At 32.9% G+C, this 18990-nt stretch overlaps 3 protein-coding genes across 6 annotated transcripts; 1 reads left to right on the top strand and 2 right to left on the bottom strand.

Moving 5' to 3' along the window:
• The first annotated feature begins 7378 nt into the window (after window positions 1-7378).
• On the top strand, window positions 7379-9764 carry LOC104787785 (two-component response regulator ARR11). The gene is made up of 5 exons (XM_010513418.3): window positions 7379-7680; window positions 7758-7910; window positions 8009-8401; window positions 8555-8631; window positions 8709-9764. The coding sequence occupies exons 1-5, from the start codon at window positions 7572-7574 to the stop codon at window positions 9561-9563; spliced, it is 1587 nt and encodes a 528-aa protein (XP_010511720.2). The 5' UTR covers window positions 7379-7571; the 3' UTR covers window positions 9564-9764.
• A 362-nt stretch (window positions 9765-10126) lies between these two features.
• LOC104787786 (multidrug resistance protein) lies at window positions 10127-11940 on the bottom strand. 2 transcript variants are annotated; one of them, XM_010513420.3, is made up of 6 exons: window positions 11477-11940; window positions 11058-11195; window positions 10891-10977; window positions 10704-10751; window positions 10442-10584; window positions 10127-10359 (listed from the first exon to the last, which is right to left on the bottom strand). In XM_010513420.3, the coding sequence occupies exons 1-6, from the start codon at window positions 11747-11749 to the stop codon at window positions 10353-10355; spliced, it is 696 nt and encodes a 231-aa protein (XP_010511722.1). In that variant the 5' UTR covers window positions 11750-11940; the 3' UTR covers window positions 10127-10352. The 2 variants fall into 2 exon arrangements, with proteins under 2 accessions (XP_010511722.1, XP_010511723.1); XM_010513421.3 differs by lacking the exon at window positions 10127-10359 and having other exon boundaries at window positions 10436-10584; window positions 11477-11842.
• A 130-nt stretch (window positions 11941-12070) lies between these two features.
• On the bottom strand, window positions 12071-17096 carry LOC104787784 (putative thimet oligopeptidase). 3 transcript variants are annotated; one of them, XM_010513417.3, is made up of 20 exons: window positions 16655-17096; window positions 16422-16546; window positions 16156-16319; window positions 15966-16056; window positions 15366-15545; window positions 15169-15249; window positions 14903-14983; window positions 14725-14817; window positions 14569-14649; window positions 14331-14493; window positions 14070-14190; window positions 13915-13987; window positions 13666-13773; window positions 13449-13546; window positions 13317-13362; window positions 13068-13164; window positions 12764-12837; window positions 12570-12674; window positions 12415-12495; window positions 12071-12331 (listed from the first exon to the last, which is right to left on the bottom strand). In XM_010513417.3, the coding sequence occupies exons 1-20, from the start codon at window positions 16962-16964 to the stop codon at window positions 12221-12223; spliced, it is 2283 nt and encodes a 760-aa protein (XP_010511719.2). In that variant the 5' UTR covers window positions 16965-17096; the 3' UTR covers window positions 12071-12220. The 3 variants fall into 3 exon arrangements, with proteins under 3 accessions (XP_010511719.2, XP_087307231.1, XP_087307230.1); XM_087451105.1 differs by having other exon boundaries at window positions 15366-15551; window positions 16655-16970; XM_087451104.1 differs by having other exon boundaries at window positions 13666-13987; window positions 16655-16965.
• Between the last annotated feature and the right edge of the window lie 1894 nt (window positions 17097-18990).

Here is an 18990-nt window from a genome sequence, read left to right as displayed (position 1 = left end):
GTAATACGGCCCAATTATAATGATTAATAGGCCCATATTCAATTTTCTAGGCTCGGATCATTTTCTATTTTTCCCTTGGAAACTTTAAATAAGTATGACAACAAATTTGTGAACAAAAAAGTAAAAAAAAAGTATGAAAATGAACTTTTTTTTTTTTTGATGAAATGTATCAGTATGACAATGAACTTGAGAAAATATAAATATATTCTACAAGTTGTAGAGTTTTCAAAAATACTGTTATTTTTCCAATGTAGATAAATTTAATTTTTTATAAAATTAATTAATAATATTAATATTTAATGTAGAGAAAAAATATATATATTTCGCCTACCATATTGAGTCATACATGTTATTAATGATATGATGATATATGAGTTTGTAGGAGAAATAATATACGGTTAAAAGATAGATATGAGAAAGAATGTTTTATAAAATTATTTTATGCTCCTCTTTAATACATAAAATTTCAGAATTTTGGTTAATTTTTATGTGAAAAAATTATAATGAAAGTTAGCATATGCTATTAACAAAATGCACAATTGCAACATTTAGCATCTTCCTTAAAGTTAACAAAGAGAGTAAAGTGAAGGTTTTGATCCAAAATATGTATATTGTTGTTAATTGAAAAGCTACAGAAAAGGTAGGGATCAAATGAGGTTTATATGTGTAAGAATTAAAATATGGTGTCACTTGTCATTGTATAAATAAATATGCGCGCACAATTACTATTCCTAAATATTATTAAGATGTTGAACACAAAATGATAGAATATATTTTTAACATATATATTCAAAGTACAACAAACATTAGGTTTGGGAAAAGCTCCTACAAGATTAATTAAAAAAATTTCTTGGTGCCAAGTATTTTTTAGTCATCTGCATTATGCATTTGTTTTTTTTTTTTTTTTTTTTTTTGACGATATCATTTGTTTTTACGTATTAAATGTACCACAAAAACACTCATTTGTTTTTTGATATATTGTAATGGCACATTCAAACAAGAAAGAAGTTAGTTTTAGCAAAAAGTGAAAACAATCGAATAAAATTTATATGTGGTTCAGTAGTTGGTTATATATTTAGGTGATCAGTTCTACGAGTATATGGAGTATTATTCTTCTACGAAATGTAGTATGTTTATTAAGTCATACATTCATCGTGTACATATACGTACTAAATATACCACAAAAACACTCATTTTTTCGATAAATTGTAATCGCACATTCAAATAAGAAAGAAGTTAGTTGTAACAAAAAAAAATGAAAACAATCGAATAACATTTATATGTGATGCAGTAGTTGGTTATATATTTAGGTCATCAGTTCTACGAGTATATGGAGTATTATTCTCCTACGAAATGTAGAATGTTTATTGAGTCATACATTCAACATATACGAAGTGGATAGGCACGATTAGCATTCCCAAAATACACTATCAACTATCAACACAAATATGCTTGATGAATCAAGACAATGATGTCTTTCGCAACTCCAAGATATGTACATAAGAAGTCTCATCGTTCCCCAACCTCATGCTAGATGGCTGATGTACTAGCCACTCATGCTTTTACTAATTTTGGGAACTTCCTTATGAAATTAGTATTAAAGAACAATCTTTGAGAGATCTCGATATCTTGGACTTGACATCGTCCTAATATGATTGGTATGGATGCAACCTACTCAAGTAACTCTTAGAATCATTTAGTACTCATTATATTAACTTTTATGAAAATTTGTTTTATATAAAGTTTAGGCGATCTCGGGAATGTTTTGAATCTTGATAGTTTTAGATAATAAAAGACAAAATGCGAATATTTAAATATTTTTTTCTGAAAAAAAATATCCCTATATTAAGATGAAAAATGTCATAAGAGATAAATTTTTAACCTTTGTAAATATAGATAGAAACTTAAATTTACGTATTTGTTCAAAATTATACATTGAACTAACCAACATGTTTTCACATGATTATCGACAATCGATGTTATGGGCTTAAGATGGAAATAGAAATTTTTTTATTTATAATTTTATGATTAAGGTTTGATTAGCAACCTCGATTAAATGATATCGATCAAAACTTCATATATTACTTCTTGTAAGAATTAAGAAACAACTTTTGCATAGAGATAAAAAGAAACAGAACATGCACCTCCCCCATTTATACAAAGACCTTCTCATAATTTTTTTGCACCATTTGATCTTTCTAGATATTTTGTCTAGTAGTATTATATAGTAAAATGAGTTATACATCACTATCAGGTATCTATACCAATCAATAAAAGAATGAAAAAAAAAAAAAGTTGAAGGAGAATAAAATGGTGAAAAATCAAATAACCTGAAGTATCGTAGGAGGGAATTTTATATACACATTCTTTTTTAGTTATATTTGTATATTTAAAAGGTGTTTGTAAAAACCAAATATTTAAAGAACAATAATTTGATTAAAAATACGAATAAGAGAAGAACAAAAAGATAAGAAGAACGAAGTTCATCTTGATCCTTCTAATTTATTGGACACCAATCATACACACACACCTTTTTCTTTTCGTAAATATTTGTTAATTTCACCTTGTGCGGATAAAGTACTTTCTTAGTGGGCATTTTCCATTTCAATTACTTTTCTTAATACTTATTATTATAATAATTGTTTTAGAATCGTTTTGAAATTTGTATGCTTGTTTGAATGTATATAGTTCATTCTCTCCCCCTACTTCTCAAAAAGTTTCACCTTTTAGCCAATCCATTTTTTTATGGAGAAAACGACTTCCAAATTTTATATAGTCTTCTTGGTTCTCTCTTTATGTTCTCTTTACGAGAGAAAGCATAAATAGAGTCTTCTTCAAACCGGTAATGAGTTGATCTCAAATATTTGGGGTATATAGCTTACCATTTGTATGTTTTGTGTAGTTAGTATTCTCTTTTTAACCTCGATAAATAATATATGGTGAATGTTTTTATTTAATTTACAATTCATAGCTAAATTTTATGAGAAGATCATATATATTAAATTTTAGAATTATACGTTTGAGTTTAACATTATTCCATTATCGTAAATTTTATCAAATTAAACGACTATTTTATATATACATATATATATAGCCAATAACAACAGGTATTATGTGCAGCTGCATTTTAAATATTTTTTTTTGTATGTTGGTGTGTCAACCAAATGATTATGGAGACTTTTGATGGCAAAAATAATTATAATGTGCTTATCATTGGATCCATGAAAGTCGTTCCATAAATGAACCAAGTCCTCTCGTTCCAAAATAAGCCTTAGCCATTTGAAATCTACGGTTATATACATGATTAGACATTCTTTCTTTTCAAAACATAGTTACTGTTTACCCGTCCTTGTTATATATAGCATCGAAAATATATTGAGGTAGGTACATTAGGTTTAAATGTCGTATAAATTATCTTAGATTAGTTCTATTATAAGTGCAAAGGCACCTTACAAAAATTGTGATGCTTCTCTTCGTTGCAAATTTATTTACTATAGTATATCTTAAATTTATTCGTTGGAAAAATTTTATTTACTATTGTTAGTCTTGTATAAATCTAAGCATGCAGAGATATCATATTTTTCTTATTTAAGTTTGTCTTGACTTATATATTATGTATCTTTATGTATCGTATTAACTGATGCTTAATCTAATTTTTTGGTAGTTTAATTTTAGTGATAACTTAAGTTCTTATATATGCCATGAGCATGGAGGTGCATAAGTGTCACACCGTTATAGGAAAGTAGGAAACACAAACACACACTCATAGGTTTGCAATTATTATACTTTTCTAATTACTCAATTAGAGTATAGTAGTATCAAACAATAAAAAATCGTGAATTAAAGTACTGAGAAACTTCACTTAAAGGGACGATTAGTGTTCATTGGTAGTGGTTTTATACTTATATACCACCCAATAATTAGAGCATTAGCATTTATATTTACATGCACATAGACATAATTAAAGATTAATGTTCCAAAGCAGCGCTCATGAGCCAATGAAATGACGACATTCTGCGAATTATGGATTTTACAATTTGACCATAACAAGTGTCACATGTCGGCAGGTGATTGGGGAAAAATGACTCTATTATTTTTTTTTTTAATTGTGTGGGTCTAATCAAACCTTAGTGCATCTTTTGTGGCGCATTATTATTATAAACCTCTATGTCTCTATAAACATATATTCCATTAACCTATGGACGAATATATGCACAAACGCAAACACGAGAAGAAACATAAATTCAAAGTCGTATTTTATCTTTTAGTTAAGTAGAGAGCCCCCTTAATTATTCTCTCCCTGAGCGAATACGTCGTCTTCTACGTTTTGTGAAATCCGTAGATATTGTTATTGGCCCACAAAATCAATTAACATTATTATTAATTAGGACATAGTTGTAAGAAATAGTTTTGGATCGATCATATCTCTTTAACACACTTTTTAATTTAAAGATGCATGTGTCGTAGGAGTTTAATAATTAGCTCAATCTTGATGTAGAAAGACACAAGAAATGAATTTAAAGAACTTGTATTCGAAACCTCGATGCATTGATCAGCCTTAAAGAAATGTAGAACACACATAAATCCCCTAGTTTTATGAGTTTTGTAATGAAGTGACATTACCCCATCTATACACGGACAAACTTTGCCAAAACGTCGACCGCAAGTGAAAGATGGCTTATGTTACAAAGCTGAGTGAAAAAATTATGTTCGCGTATTGGTACGTTATGTTGCTTCAACATATATCTAATATTATTGTTCAACGGCAAAAGAAATAAAAAAATCAAGAATACAATATCTGGTATCACATTTTACTACAACTACAGAGGAATATATAAATGAACAAATTAATTACTCGTTTGTAGGCTCCATTCTATAGTCAAATTAACCATTGGTCAAATAAAGTACTCCACTATTTTTCCTCCCTTTTTATCACTATTTTGGGTTGCTTCTCTTCTTGTATCAAGACTATCAACTGATAAGCTTCCTTCAGATAAATCTTATGCGAAAAGAACAACTATAGATGAAAACTATGTAGACAGAAAAAGTAACTTGGGGTACATTTTGATGAAAGGAAATAAACTAGTGAAAGCATCTTTTTTTTTTTACAATAGATGTATTAGTGTTTACCAACCCAAACATATATATTGCGACTACAACTTTCACGATGAACTCGCTCAAAACCAAAGCCGTAGCTGAAGATAATTTTAATGATAATTGGAAGATTATAATCCGGGAAAAAAACATACGTAACATTCGGCACAATTTTCCCAATTTTTCATCATTGACCTTCCATAATTTGGTTGAGACATTTTTATATGTTCAACATGTGTTAGATAGAAACTATGATTCTCACAATAGTCTACGTAATAAGTATACTATATGTGATGTTCTACATGATTAGAGAGACATTTTAATATGTTATACATTTCGTACGTACATCACAATAATATATTATACGAAATACTATACGTACTAACAAACAAAAGTTGGACAGTACTGAAATAGTCATCATGAAAGTGAAACAAGCTATTGCTCCTGCTAATGCGGGTCACGTGAAAACCTCGTCCCTGATCCCATAAACAGATACATGGCCAAGTGTACTATGCAAATCCACAAACTCCCAAATAATAACACTGTTTATATATGTATAATGCGTTTTTCTTTTTTATCATGGCCAAAAAAGTTTGTGCAATTAGTTAGCTGTCTTGTAAATATAATTATAAAAAAAAAAAAAAAAGAAGAAACAAACATTAGTGAGGAAGTATCTGTTGTGGTTTTGTCTAGTCTCCACGGGCCACGTCCTCATCCATAAAAAAGCTTTGTGCATGACAAGCTGTGTACCATTTTCCTTTTTTTTTATTCTTTTGTCTTTCTAGTTTCTACTAATTTTCTTACAATAAAATATAAATGTCAAATCATTTGAAGTCTTTGCAGAGTCAAAGATCAAACGTTTAAACTCTTAAATAAGGGTTTAACGTCAACTTGTTACGGACTTGATGATTTAACAACCGGAACGTAAATTATGCATATAAAGTAGAAACATTATAACGAGTTAAAGAGTATATTATGCGATACACTATGAACGTGGTGTGTACGAAGTCCGAACATGTATGTAATACAACTATACAAGTTTTGTAGTATTGTTTATTTTTAAGAGCTAAACCAAGTACATGTTATGTGGCGTATATCTTAAAACGATAATTATTGTACGTTGAACTTTCTTGGTTTAATGGTTAACCAAGATGTAGTGATTTATATTAGGTGTGAGGTTCCATTTCTGAAGGATTTGTTTTCTTGGAAACTATATAATGCAAGGTTTTTTTTTTTTTGTCAAAGGGTCTTCAATATAATGCAAGGTTATTTTGAGATTCTAACGTGCTTCAAAATAAAGTTGTATGTGTGTATCATGTATTATAGTTAAACCTACAATACACTTTGCATTATGGAGTTTTCTTGATCACATAATTGTCTTTAAAATCAATATTCACTCAAAATACGATTATATACTTAAAGAAGTTCGGATATACAAAAAATGTACATATATATAATACAAAAAATGGGTAGAAACATAATTATCTAAATTTTTATATAATAACTATAAAAGAGGATATAATCCATAACATTATCATGGCAATATCTTAATTAAGAGCAATCTAAAGAGCTAAATTATTGGAAGAATATAGAGCAAAAGACGTCAACTTATTCTAGAGAGAGAGAAACAACTTCAACAACTTTTTATTTTTTCCAGTGAAGTTAGACCGAACTAAATTTCTTTATTCAAAAGTTTATGCACAAATTAGTTATAAATAAATAATGTACAGTTAAACATCTATAAATTAATACTCGGTAAATTAATATTCTATGTAAATTAATAAATTTTTCCGCTCTCAAATTGGACCAGTGTAATTTTGGATATAATTTTATAATATAATAAAATAATAAATTTCTTGAAAATTCTTTATAAATATATGGTCCCAACAATAGTATAAATTAATAATTATATAAAATTATCAAGATATATGTATATATATGAACATTAATTTTTGTTAGACTTCATTTCTAATATTTTTACTATATCAAAAACTTTTAGTTTTCTCATCAAAACATGAGAATTGTTATTTTCCTTATAATTGATTATATAAATATCTTATCTATAACAATTAAATTTAATTTTGATTTTTTTTAAAAATTATTAAATATGGACAATCTCTCTATAAATTAACAATTATTAATTTATCGATAAAATAAAATCTCTATAAACTAATAAATTTATGTAGTCTCAACATTATTAATTTATAGAGGTTTTAGTGTAATACTCAAATTTAAAAAGAAAACAATTTATTAAATAAAAACAGAGAAAAAATTGGAAACCCCTGTGACGAAGATAAGCTAACGTACGCCACGGTGACCGTTATCTAAACAACGCCGAAATATTCGGACTTTGTAGTTTCATCGCAAAACAAAAACCCCCACTCACCTTTCCAAAAAAGGAACACTCACAACTTTCTCCTCTCTCCTTCTCTCTGTTTCTCTCTCTCTCCCTCTCTTTCTTGTTTTTGCCGGCGAACATGGAGAAAGGCGGCTTCTCTCCCGTCGGTCTCAGGGTTCTTGTTGTGGACGATGACCCAACTTGGCTCAAGATTCTTGAGAAAATGCTCAAGAAGTGCTCTTACGAAGGTTTCCTTTCTTTCTTATGTATTCCACAACTGTTGGATTTTAATTATCTGAGATTTTATCTCCTTGTAACGTTGCAGTCACAACTTGTGGGTTAGCTAGAGAGGCTCTGAGGTTGCTAAGGGAGCGTAAAGACGGATATGATATCGTGATCAGCGATGTGAACATGCCTGACATGGATGGTTTCAAGCTTCTTGAACACGTTGGTCTTGAATTGGACCTCCCCGTCATAAGTGAGATTTAATAAGAAAGATCTTTGACTTCTTGTGTTAAATAAATGAATAAAAAGGTTTATTGATATTTTTATTTGGTGTTGTTTGCGTTGTTATAGTGATGTCGGTGGATGGAGAGACGAGCAGAGTTATGAAAGGTGTGCAGCATGGAGCGTGTGATTACTTGTTGAAGCCTATAAGAATGAAGGAACTGAAGATCATATGGCAACATGTTTTGCGAAAGAAGCTTCAGGAAGTGAGAGACATCGAAGGCTGTGGTTATGAAGGAGGAGCTGATTGGATCACTCGATACGATGAAGCACATTTTCTTGGAGGAGGTGAAGATGTTTCTTTTTGTAAAAAGAGAAAAGACTTTGACTTTGACAAGAAGCTTCTTCTTCAAGATGAGAGCGACCCCTCATCTTCTTCTTCCAAGAAAGCTAGAGTTGTTTGGTCTTTTGAGCTTCACCAGAAGTTTGTTAACGCTGTTAACCAAATCGGATGCGATCACAGTAAGTACGTTGGCGACTTTATAGTTTCTTCTTCCCCTTTGCCTCTCTCTCTCTCTCTCTCTCTCTCTCTCTCTCTCTCTCTCTCTCTCTCTCTTCTTTATTATCATGTCTTCATAGAGCCGTGAATTTTTTCCGGTCTCTCTTGTTTGGCAGAAGCTGGTCCCAAGAAGATATTGGATCTCATGAATGTTCCATGGCTCACTAGGGAAAATGTTGCAAGCCACCTTCAGGTATTAACTTTACCTTGTCTTCAAATACAAGTGTTAGATTAAGCTTTTCGTCAACTTTGTTTGTTCTGTTTTTGTAGAAATACAGACTTTACCTCAGCAGATTGGAGAAAGAGAAGGAGCTCAAGTGTTATTCTGGTGGCGTGAAGAGTATAGATTCATCTACAAAAGATGCCGAACTGAATTCAGGCCACCAAAGCCCTGGGAAGAGCAGCTTTGTGTTCTCTGAGGGAATCTTTCAAAAAGCAACAGAGACTGATCCAAAGCCACTTGCTTCAGCGTCTCTGTCTGACCCCAACACTGATGTGATCATGCCTCCAAAAACAAAAAAGACTCGTATAGGATTTGATCCTCCCATATCCTCCTCTGCCTTTGACTCTCTGCTTTCCTGGAATGATGTTCCAGAGGTACTTGAATCGAAGCCGGTTCTATATGAGAATAGCTTCCTCCAGAAACAACCATTGCCAAGTCAGAGTTCTTATGTTACAAATTCTGCACCGGCTCTCATGGAAGAGGAGATGAAGCCTCCTTATGAGACACCGGTAGGAGGCAGTGGTGTGACTGCAGATGAGTTTCTCATGCCTCAAGACAAGATCCCTACTGTAACCATTCAAGATTTGGATCCCTCTGCCTTATCTTCCATGAAGCTGCAGGAGTTTAGCTCAAATGTAACCAACAACACAGAGGCGATTCTGAGAAGCTTGAACTGGGAACTTCCAGAATCAAATCATTCTGCTTCTTTAGACACTGACTTAGACTTAAGTTGGCTTCAAGGAGAGCGTTTTCTTGCAAACACAGGACTCCAGTTTCAAGATTACAGTAGTAGCCCATCATTCCTATCTGAGCTCCCAGCCCACCTTTGGTATGGAAATGAGCGTCTGCCTGACCCTGACGAGTATTCCTTCATGGTAGACCAAGGTTTATTCATATCTTAACCTTGTTCCAATATCTTCTTTTCGTATATTGGTTGGTGTAATGCAGAAAGATTTTGTGGGTATACCTGAAAATAATCTTGCTTTCCGAAGAACCTTTTCCATGGTCGAATACTCGAATGCGTTGTACAATAATCCATGTCATAGGCTAATTACATCACACAGGTTGATGACAATGATAAGACCACATGTTTCATACCGTCATTTAGATCTTCACTATCACATTGGTTTCCCTTTCACCTGGAAGGAAAATACTTGGCCTGTCATATCTTGAGAATCGATTGGTTACCTGACTGAGCTCTAATTCATTTATAACAAACTAATATGAAGCTACACACACATCATATTGCAATGTTCACACAACCGGATGTCGTCAATATTGCACTGAACTAAACCTTTTTACCTACTGGAGCGATCAGGGAGGTTGTACTTTATCTCTGCAAATGGTCTCTGCTCTCCCTCATTGCTGCCTTCACAAAGCTTTTGAATGCCTTATACACAGTTCTGGTTAAGGTATTATGATTTATGACTACTATTATTTGATCAATTTTAAAGAAAAGTTCATATGGGAAGTTGTAACCAATGGCTCTTTCTTTCAACAAATCTACAATACACAAATAAGTTATATGTTACAAGAGATTTAACAGAAGCTGTTTCTGTGAGAGATGTATAAAGAAAATGTGCACAACATAGCGGTTATCTCGTCGTATCTAATGACCTTCTGCAGCTCATACCAATTACCAAGACGGTTGAGACATCAAAATCAACCAACCAAGTGTCAATTGTTCAGCCTCAGACCCTGTAAAATGATTTCATATCATTTTGGTGAAAAAACACCAAAAATCTATTGAAAATGAAAAGAAGAAACATCAGGCACTTACTTGGCTTTCTCATCGGGGGTTTCTTCAGTTTTTTCGTCTGTCCCAGGATTCAGCGATGATAATTTTCCGAATGACTCTTTTGCATCCCCAAAATAGTCTTTAACTTTGTCGAACACTGTTTTAAGCTGGTCCTGGGTTGGGAGCTGTTATTGTTCAGGAGAAAACACAAATGTTTCAGAGAAAACATATATAACAGCACCCTTTTGGTGTCACTGTAGGGAGTTTGAGAGCTGATCTCAAAATAGTTAAGCATATAGCTCACCTCGATAACATCTGAGGTACTGAGTGCAGCTCTCATGTTTCCGTTTTCCTGAATGCATGATAAGGCCATAATAAGTGAAAAAGAAACCACAAAACTTTCCTTATGACCTCACAGAATCTGTCCTCCATAAACAAAAAGAAGCAGAGGCTTCCAAATAAGTGAAGACAAAAGGTTTTGAGAGCATTACAACAAGTTTGTAACCATATCGAAAGTCTGTGGCTGAACGCAAGACACGGTGCTGCTTTATTGCTGTCTTTTGTATTTCTTTCTCATCCTGTGTTGAAGATGAAAACAGTCAGAAATCACATCTAAAGAGGCACATATTGTAATAATAAGCAAGCTGTGTTCATTTACTCTGTAAATAACAGCGGCAATGTTTCTTGCAATGGTGTCTTTGTAGATATACTTCCCCAAGAGGTTATCTTTTGCAGCAACCATGATCTTGGCAGTGGTACCACCAGCGATTATACTAAGAGGATACCAAAGATACACCTGTTCACATCACAAGAAACACTTTTTACAAACAAGAACTAAAATGCTGAAAAATAAAACTCGAATAAATGAAACTAGAAACACAACTGCAATCTGATAATTGGTCTAAAGGAATCAAACTGAAAGAAAGTACATAACTTTGAAAACAGAACCAATCAAGCTAAACAATTGCAATCTAATCATTGGTCTAGGAGTATCAAATTGTAAAAAAGTAAATAACTTTGCAAACAGAACTCCTAAGGATAAGCTAATCAAGAAAGAGTGGGGGAAAAAAGACGAACATTAGCCATACGAATGAAGATAACAAATCTTGGGTTTCCATCCTCTTCAATCTTAGGCATAGGAGGAGGAGTACGTTGATACTGACGAGCCGCCATACCTTTCTTTCCCTTAGCCTCCACCACAAAAACCATCCGCCGCTGCTGCACAGCCGTCTCTCGGCATGCCGTTCTTGAGCTAAACAGCGAGTGTCTTGCTAGTCCACCCTCTTCGAATCTTCCCGTGTTCTTCAGGGGAAGCCGAGTTAACGCGTTAAGAGACATACTCACTTCCATTACGCACCAGAAGATTCAACTCACTAAAGTGTTTCGTGTTCGTAAACGAGAGTTCTTTTTGGGGATGATGATTTCGTGGATTCGTACCTTATCTACTTGGACCTGCCACGTGTCCTACCCGGTTTTTAAACCGAACCAGAACCGGTCTTCTAAACATAATCTGAAACTCTTTCTTCTGAATGTTTGAAATTAAACCAAAAAAAGACAATCCTATACTTTTGTCTTAATAAGAGAAGAAAAGTCTCAATCATTATCACTATAGTAGCATATAGTTACTTTTCTGTTTGGTAATTTGAGATTGGGATGGGGAAGATGCACAGATAAGAATGAATGATTCCAATTTCCATCTAAATCGGTCCTCTCAACTCATTAACAAACATCAATAAACGATGTCTCTAACAAACAAAAAGAAATGTTTACTTTCACCAGCCAACAGATTCATTGGAAGATCCTAATGTTAGGTGCAAGATACTACAAACTATAGTTTGTCCGGCTATCGATGAAAGCTTGCGTTGATGGTTCTCTTCCAAGAAAACTGGTGAGAAGTTCCATTGGTTCTTTGCCTCCTCCTGGGGCCAACACCTAATACGAGAGTAGTTGTTACTTGTTAGTCCTTTACACTCACACTATTAAATGAAAGGAAAAACAACTAATAAGCTTCTCACTTTGTCTCGGAACTGCAAGCCGGCATACAGATTCGGATGCCCATCCCCAAATTTTGATGCAAATATATCAGCAGCATACACCTGTGGAAAGAAAACGGATTCTCAGACAAAAATCATGCAATACGCGAATCACCACGGTGCAAAATCAATCATACCTCACTCCATAAACGACTGTAGCATGTTGCTTCAGAGCCAATTACAGCACGTGGGAAGCATGAAGCAGGGTTGGTTCCTTCCACCGCTGGTAGCCCTATCATTACCTATACATATATAGAGAGAGAAACTAGTAGTATAAGACAATTTATTCGCCTTAGAAATACAAGATTGCTTTGACAGTTTCTGCTTTTACCTTTGGATGAAGACTCCTGATTAGCTGCAGTAAGTCAGCATTGTCGTCCGAATATATTATTTGATCAAATTGACCTGATCATCCATATTTTTATTAGTCAATACCACATTTTACCAGTTAAATTCTGCTTCCTCTAAAGCATAATAAGAATCATACAATCTACTCGTCTTACTAACAAACCATATGTCCTAACGATTGTGAGGAATTGATATTTCAGTGAATAAACTACGATAAAGTCAAAATGAAAAGGTATACATATAAACATCATTACAAGTTAATTAAAACATGTGCAGAGATGTCTCACAGTATAATATCTCCTGAAGCGACTTTAGTGCAGAGAAAGAATATCTCCAACGTTTGAGTGTTTTGCAGACTTCATCCACAAGTGGCTTGGTGATATCCTGCAGGTCCAACGGATTAAATAAAGCAGTCAGTGTTTTGCAGACTGCCAGTCACAGTCTAGAAGGGAAATAAATCCGAGGTTTATACAAATTATTACGACTAGTCTACCAAAAGAACAATTGTCAATAATTTAGTCGTGAGAAGCACTCACCTGACGATAACCTGATATTAACTTCAACGTGAAACTCTCGTAACACCTAGAGATACCAGAGTTATATTCCGCCAATAAGGATTTGGTGTTGATACAGAAAGACTTTTAAGAAAAAAACATCAGTTTACTTGCCAGTTTTCCAATAACTGAGAAGGGATCTCCCGAAAGTCAGGGTCAACACGTAGGCCCGAGAATCTAGCAAATGAAGCACGATTGCAGATATGTTGGACCTATTTACCAATGGTTAGCAAGGAATATCAGCTCATAAGTCATAACATCCTCAGATATATACAAAAGATACCAACAGAATTTATTCTGCTGTTCCAGCTAACCAGTTTCATTCACGTACCACATGGCCAAACTCATGAAAAAGATTAACCACCTCAGAGAATCCCAATGGCACAGCTTCACCACTGCCATCCTTGGCAAACTGTGCAATAAGCAACGCCACAGGAATCTGGAGACAGAAGCAAAATAAATACCAAAATACGAATACTAAAACATCAAAATACATCCGCATGAGATCACAGTATCGATTTATATTTTGAGTTGCATGAAACTTCCACATAAAGGTCCGACATAGATGTAGGATTGTCACCTGACATGCACCGTTGGAGAACAATGCGTTATTCTGAAGAGCCACCACACAGCTGTGATTACATTTTCCTTCCCTGTGGAACAAAATTATTCTCTCAACTCAAAATGAAACGGAGGTTCTAAAAGTAAAGAGGATGATGAAGGTCGCTAATGGACCTTGTAAACATGTCAAGATAGAAATATCCCAAAAGCTTTCCAGATCCGGAGTCAAAGACGGCAAAAGCTCGAACATCATGATACCAGACATCAACTTCTGTAACCTCCTCAATTTTTATCCCTGCATGGCGAAATCATAAAGGTGGTCAGCAAGCTATGACGAGGATGAAATAAATGGACAGTAAGTATTCTCAAGCCACATAAGCAAAGCAGAAATTTATTAAGACCCCAAAAGATTTTAGAGTACAGGCGTAAACTCACCAAAAAGGTCTTGACATATTTTAAAGATCCCGGATAGGACCAAACTGACAGGAAAATATTGCCGGATATCTCCAAAATCAAGATCAAACTGCAATTCCTCTACCCTCTTTATGTAATATAATAGATCTTCTACGCCAAATGGAATCTCCCCTTCTTCTTTACTCTGATATAAAAAACCCAGTAAGTAAGTAGTGAGAAAGGAATCACCTATTATTATATAATACCGACATTATGTTACCTTCAAGTCTTTCAAAATGGAAAACTCTCTAATAGCCAAGTCAGTTAAACTGGACGAGATGTCCTCCAGAAACCTGATCACCTGGAACAATAAGGGCGTCAGTACAAACAAGTAATGAAGAATGCTAAACTAATCACTTAAGGGTTCTTCACAAACCGTCATTGATGTCTTTGACATTCTGCGATCAAGAGCATAATCTGCGAAGTGTGCATAACCAAGGACGCGAGCTAATCTATGGCGTGACTGAACCTACAAAGACGAGAATAGTAAAAAGTGAACTGATTAAAATGTGCTGCAGGATTCTGTCAAGGGTTTCTAGAATAGACACAAGTACCAATCTTTGTAACACTGGAATATTGGCATCTCCACATCTCTTTCCATATGCCATAGCCACCGTCTTCCTTGTCTTGGCTATCTGCAAAGTTTAAAACAAGAGCCAAAACTATTTCAAAGACAGATTCTAATGCATTGGCCTAGACATAGAGAGTGATGTTGAAATGATTCCTGGTTATTAAAAAAAAAAGCCAGTATTAAAAATTGGCAAGTAACTGCCACCTTTTCTGTCGCATGTCAATCAACAAGAACCATGGAAACTCTTACCTTGCACAACTCTAGAATAGCTGCGACGTGACAACTTTCCAAGGTGAGCTTAAATTCTTTACTTTGAGTTTTTTCCAAACTCTGCAGGAGAAAGTGCAGAAATGAGAAATTGTTCAGAAAAAGCCATGTCCGAAAAAGACAATACAACAAATTTGCATATGTGACAAGAGTAAGCAAATAAAATTTGAAATAAACACCTGAAGAAATTCTAGAGGCAAACCAGCGAGCTCATCCTCAGTAAAAAAGAGACAAGAACTATCTTCATTTAAATTCTGAATGTATCGCAAGCTAAGCTCATCAATTTCATTTGTTAGTCGCTCAACTTCCTGTCTTTTTACTGCAGTAAGGTTCAGACCATTGTCCTCAAAGTCTCTAACCTGTCACTGATAAAACAGAAATCAATATTTTGGTTCAATTCAAACAGCTTAGTAAAGTGAAAAGAAGACTGCAAGCAACTCCTGAAAATGTGCTATGAAAAGGAAGCTCATTATTCCAACTGAATGAAGCTCATGAATGCAAAATTCTTTGGTCCAACTCTTAAAGAGTGCTATATGATAGTCCATGAGGATAAGAATACCTTAAATATCAATAGTACAAATTCATGGACCAAGAAATTAGAAATGATAACGACTATGATAAGGAACACAGATGAACTAAATAATCTCAGTTGTTAGAATGTGTTTGGCTAAGGCATTACATTGCATTAGCAGAAGAAACGTGATATAGTAGTAATGTCTGAGACAGTGAAAACCTTGAGAGCAATATATAAGAGGAGCACATGATTCAATTTTCCTTACCAGACACTCTAGGTAGCATTTAGCTTCCGGCGCTATTGATTCTCCCTTTGCAGCATAAATTTTGATAATCCGGTAAACATCTTCACGTTTTCTGCACAAAGAAATGAACTTCAATTTCACATAAAGTGAATCAGAAATTTCAAAAAAAAAAAAAAACAACATGTCATGCTTCATGAGAATCCAATTTCACCTGCAGGAAAGAATATGAGCGTCGATTCTCTGCTCAGCTTCAGCACTAGCTTTACGAACACTATCGTGAGGCGATAACATCTTAGGAAACACACAACATTGTATAAGCGAGAGTTGTCTAGCTTCCAATTCCGCCAATGGCAATACAACATTCTCATAAGAGAGCTACAAGAAGCATTTGAATCAAGTCAGAAAAAATAAAAAAAAATTCCAAATCAATCAAGCGTTTCCCCCAAACTTCTTAATCCAGTAATTGTTCAAAAAAACCTTATCTAAAGCAACCAAAGCAACAGAATCATGAACTCGCGAGGACTTGTGAATAATTTCGTCAGCTAACTCGAGAATCTCCTTCGCGGATAGGTTAACGCAAACATTATCACAACCAGGAAGACCTAACAATTGATAAAGGTAAGCATTGTGAAATTCGAATTCGTGAAACGCGGAATCGGAAAGGAAGAACGAGAGTGAGAGAGTGAGAGAGTGAGAGTGAGAGAGAGTGCCTTTCTTCTTCGTTTTTTGCTTGTGGGAATTGAAAGCGAAGACGGCGAGACTGACGGCGAGTCCTAGAAGACCGGCGGCTCCGGTGAAGGTTACAAGGTTTAGCTTCTTCTTAGGATTAGATCCTTCCATTTTCTTGTCGTTTCCTTCGTTTTCCGTCATTTTACCTCTGCTGTTTTCTCGAGAAAGGGAATAAAGGAACAAAATAAAAAGAGCGACTGGGAGGGAAAAGCCTCTCGCTCGCTGATGGACCGACCCAAGGAAGAAGTGAGACCGAGAGACTGAAAAAAAATCTATTTCCTTAATTTTCATTTTCTTAAAAAACTATTATTGATTAATAGTACAAATAAATATAAAATATAAATTAAAATACACAATCTACTAAGAGTACAAATAAATCTTTGAAAATAATTGAAAATAAAAAAGCTTATGTATTGATTTTACATATTTCTAACTGAAGAAAAGAAATTCAAATAAATAATATGAAAATTTATTTTAAATCATCACGTATTTCAAATTAAAAAGGAAAATTGAAAGAATTGCAAGTAGAAATCAAAATAAATAACCAAAATACTACAATTTATTAAAAAAATATATTTTAAACATGATTAACACATGCATGAGGCTGACATGTGATTAGGTTAATTAATAATTTTAGAACATCAAGCTTCATATACTAATATTTTTCCTTTTTATAACTTTTTTGTTTTAATAAAATTACATCCTTTTCAATTATATGTTTTAATATATTTTGTGTTAAAAAACTTGTAATTTTCACTTTTATGTTAGCATATGTCAAAATCTAATGGAAAACTTTAAATATCTAATTGAAAAGTTGTTTTACAAGTGTCAAAATCTCATTAATTGATTAATAAATTTCGTTATCATCTTAAACTAATATTTTTTTTCAATGTATAATTTTCTTTTAATATATTTTTCAGAAAATAGTAATTGTGATTCTTTCTGTTTAAAATTAGTAAATTACTATTTCACTTTCTTTTCAAAAAAAAGGTTATAATCTTTTTACTTTTAGGATTTGTAGTTTACTGTATGATTCCTTTTAATTGATATATTACTTTTAATTGATTTTTTTAGGATTTTTAATTTACTGTATTTATTTATGTAATTCTTTTTTTAACATATAGCAAAATCTTATCAATAGATTTACACATATCACTTTCACATAAGTTATTAACTTTGAAAAGTAAGCTTTTATATAATAAAATAAAGTTTAATTTAATTTTTTGGAATACAAAACTTTTATGGGTCTGATTGGTGACCACGTTTAAAAATTTATAGCGGTTATAGAGAAAATGGTTAAAAATAGCGGATGAAAAAAATTTTACGGTTAAAGAGAGCGTTTGATTGGTAACATTATAGCAATTGAATAGTTTAAGTTATAATAAATAATATTAAAAAATAGTTTAGTTAGAAAATGAAAAATATGGAGTAATAATTTTTTTATCTAGTTCATAATATGAATATAGTTAAATGAAGCATCATATTTACAAACTACTTAGCATGCTAAATGATTTTAAATCTTTATTATATCATATATGATATTAACAAACTTCTAAATGTTTATTTCATACCAAATTATTCAAATATCACATACATGATCATCCATTTAAAAGTACATGCTATTTTTGAAATCACAATCTTGACTTAATCACAAACAAAACTTCAAATTTTCATATATATATATATATATATATATATATATATATATATAAGTATTTCATGTATACTAAAAAATTTAGGAGATTTTAAACAATACTTTCAATGAATGCACTTCAAAAATTGACTGTGAGACATAAAAACTAACTCTTGAGCAAAAGGAAACTGTTTTTTTGTACTCGACGAAAACTTGTATTATGAAAATGGCTTTGTACAAAGCACATACCTACTATATTCACTATTCTTTTCTTTTTTGTTAGATATGATAATTTAATGGAAAAAAACAATAAGTAAAATGACATAATAAAAACTGTCTAAACTTTTATACAAAACCAAACATTGGTTTTTCCAAGTAATTGGAGTTGGTGTTTGTAACCATCAAAATAAAACTTTAACCACTTTTTCCAAACTCTTTCTCCAACCAACCATGATCTTCAACCGCTCTTTCCAAATGCCGTCTTGATTGGTGAACATTGAAGTGGTTTGTTTGCAAACAACGTTAATTAGTGTAACCAATCAGAGCCATATCTTTAGTAAAGAAAAATCTCTTTAGTGATAATTAACTAATTAAGCATATTATTGTTAATGAGTATGTAAAAAAAGTTTTCCGAAATGATTTTGGCATTTTATAAATATGTAACTTATGAGCATGTTTAGAAGC

Source organism: Camelina sativa, chromosome 5 (assembly GCF_030686135.1).
Source record: "Camelina sativa cultivar CO46 ecotype springtype chromosome 5, ASM3068613v1".
In the NCBI taxonomy this organism is placed as follows: domain Eukaryota; kingdom Viridiplantae; phylum Streptophyta; class Magnoliopsida; order Brassicales; family Brassicaceae; genus Camelina; species Camelina sativa.
The sequence above is the reverse complement of the archived record's forward strand: the minus strand, read 5'-3'. Positions and strand labels throughout refer to the sequence as shown.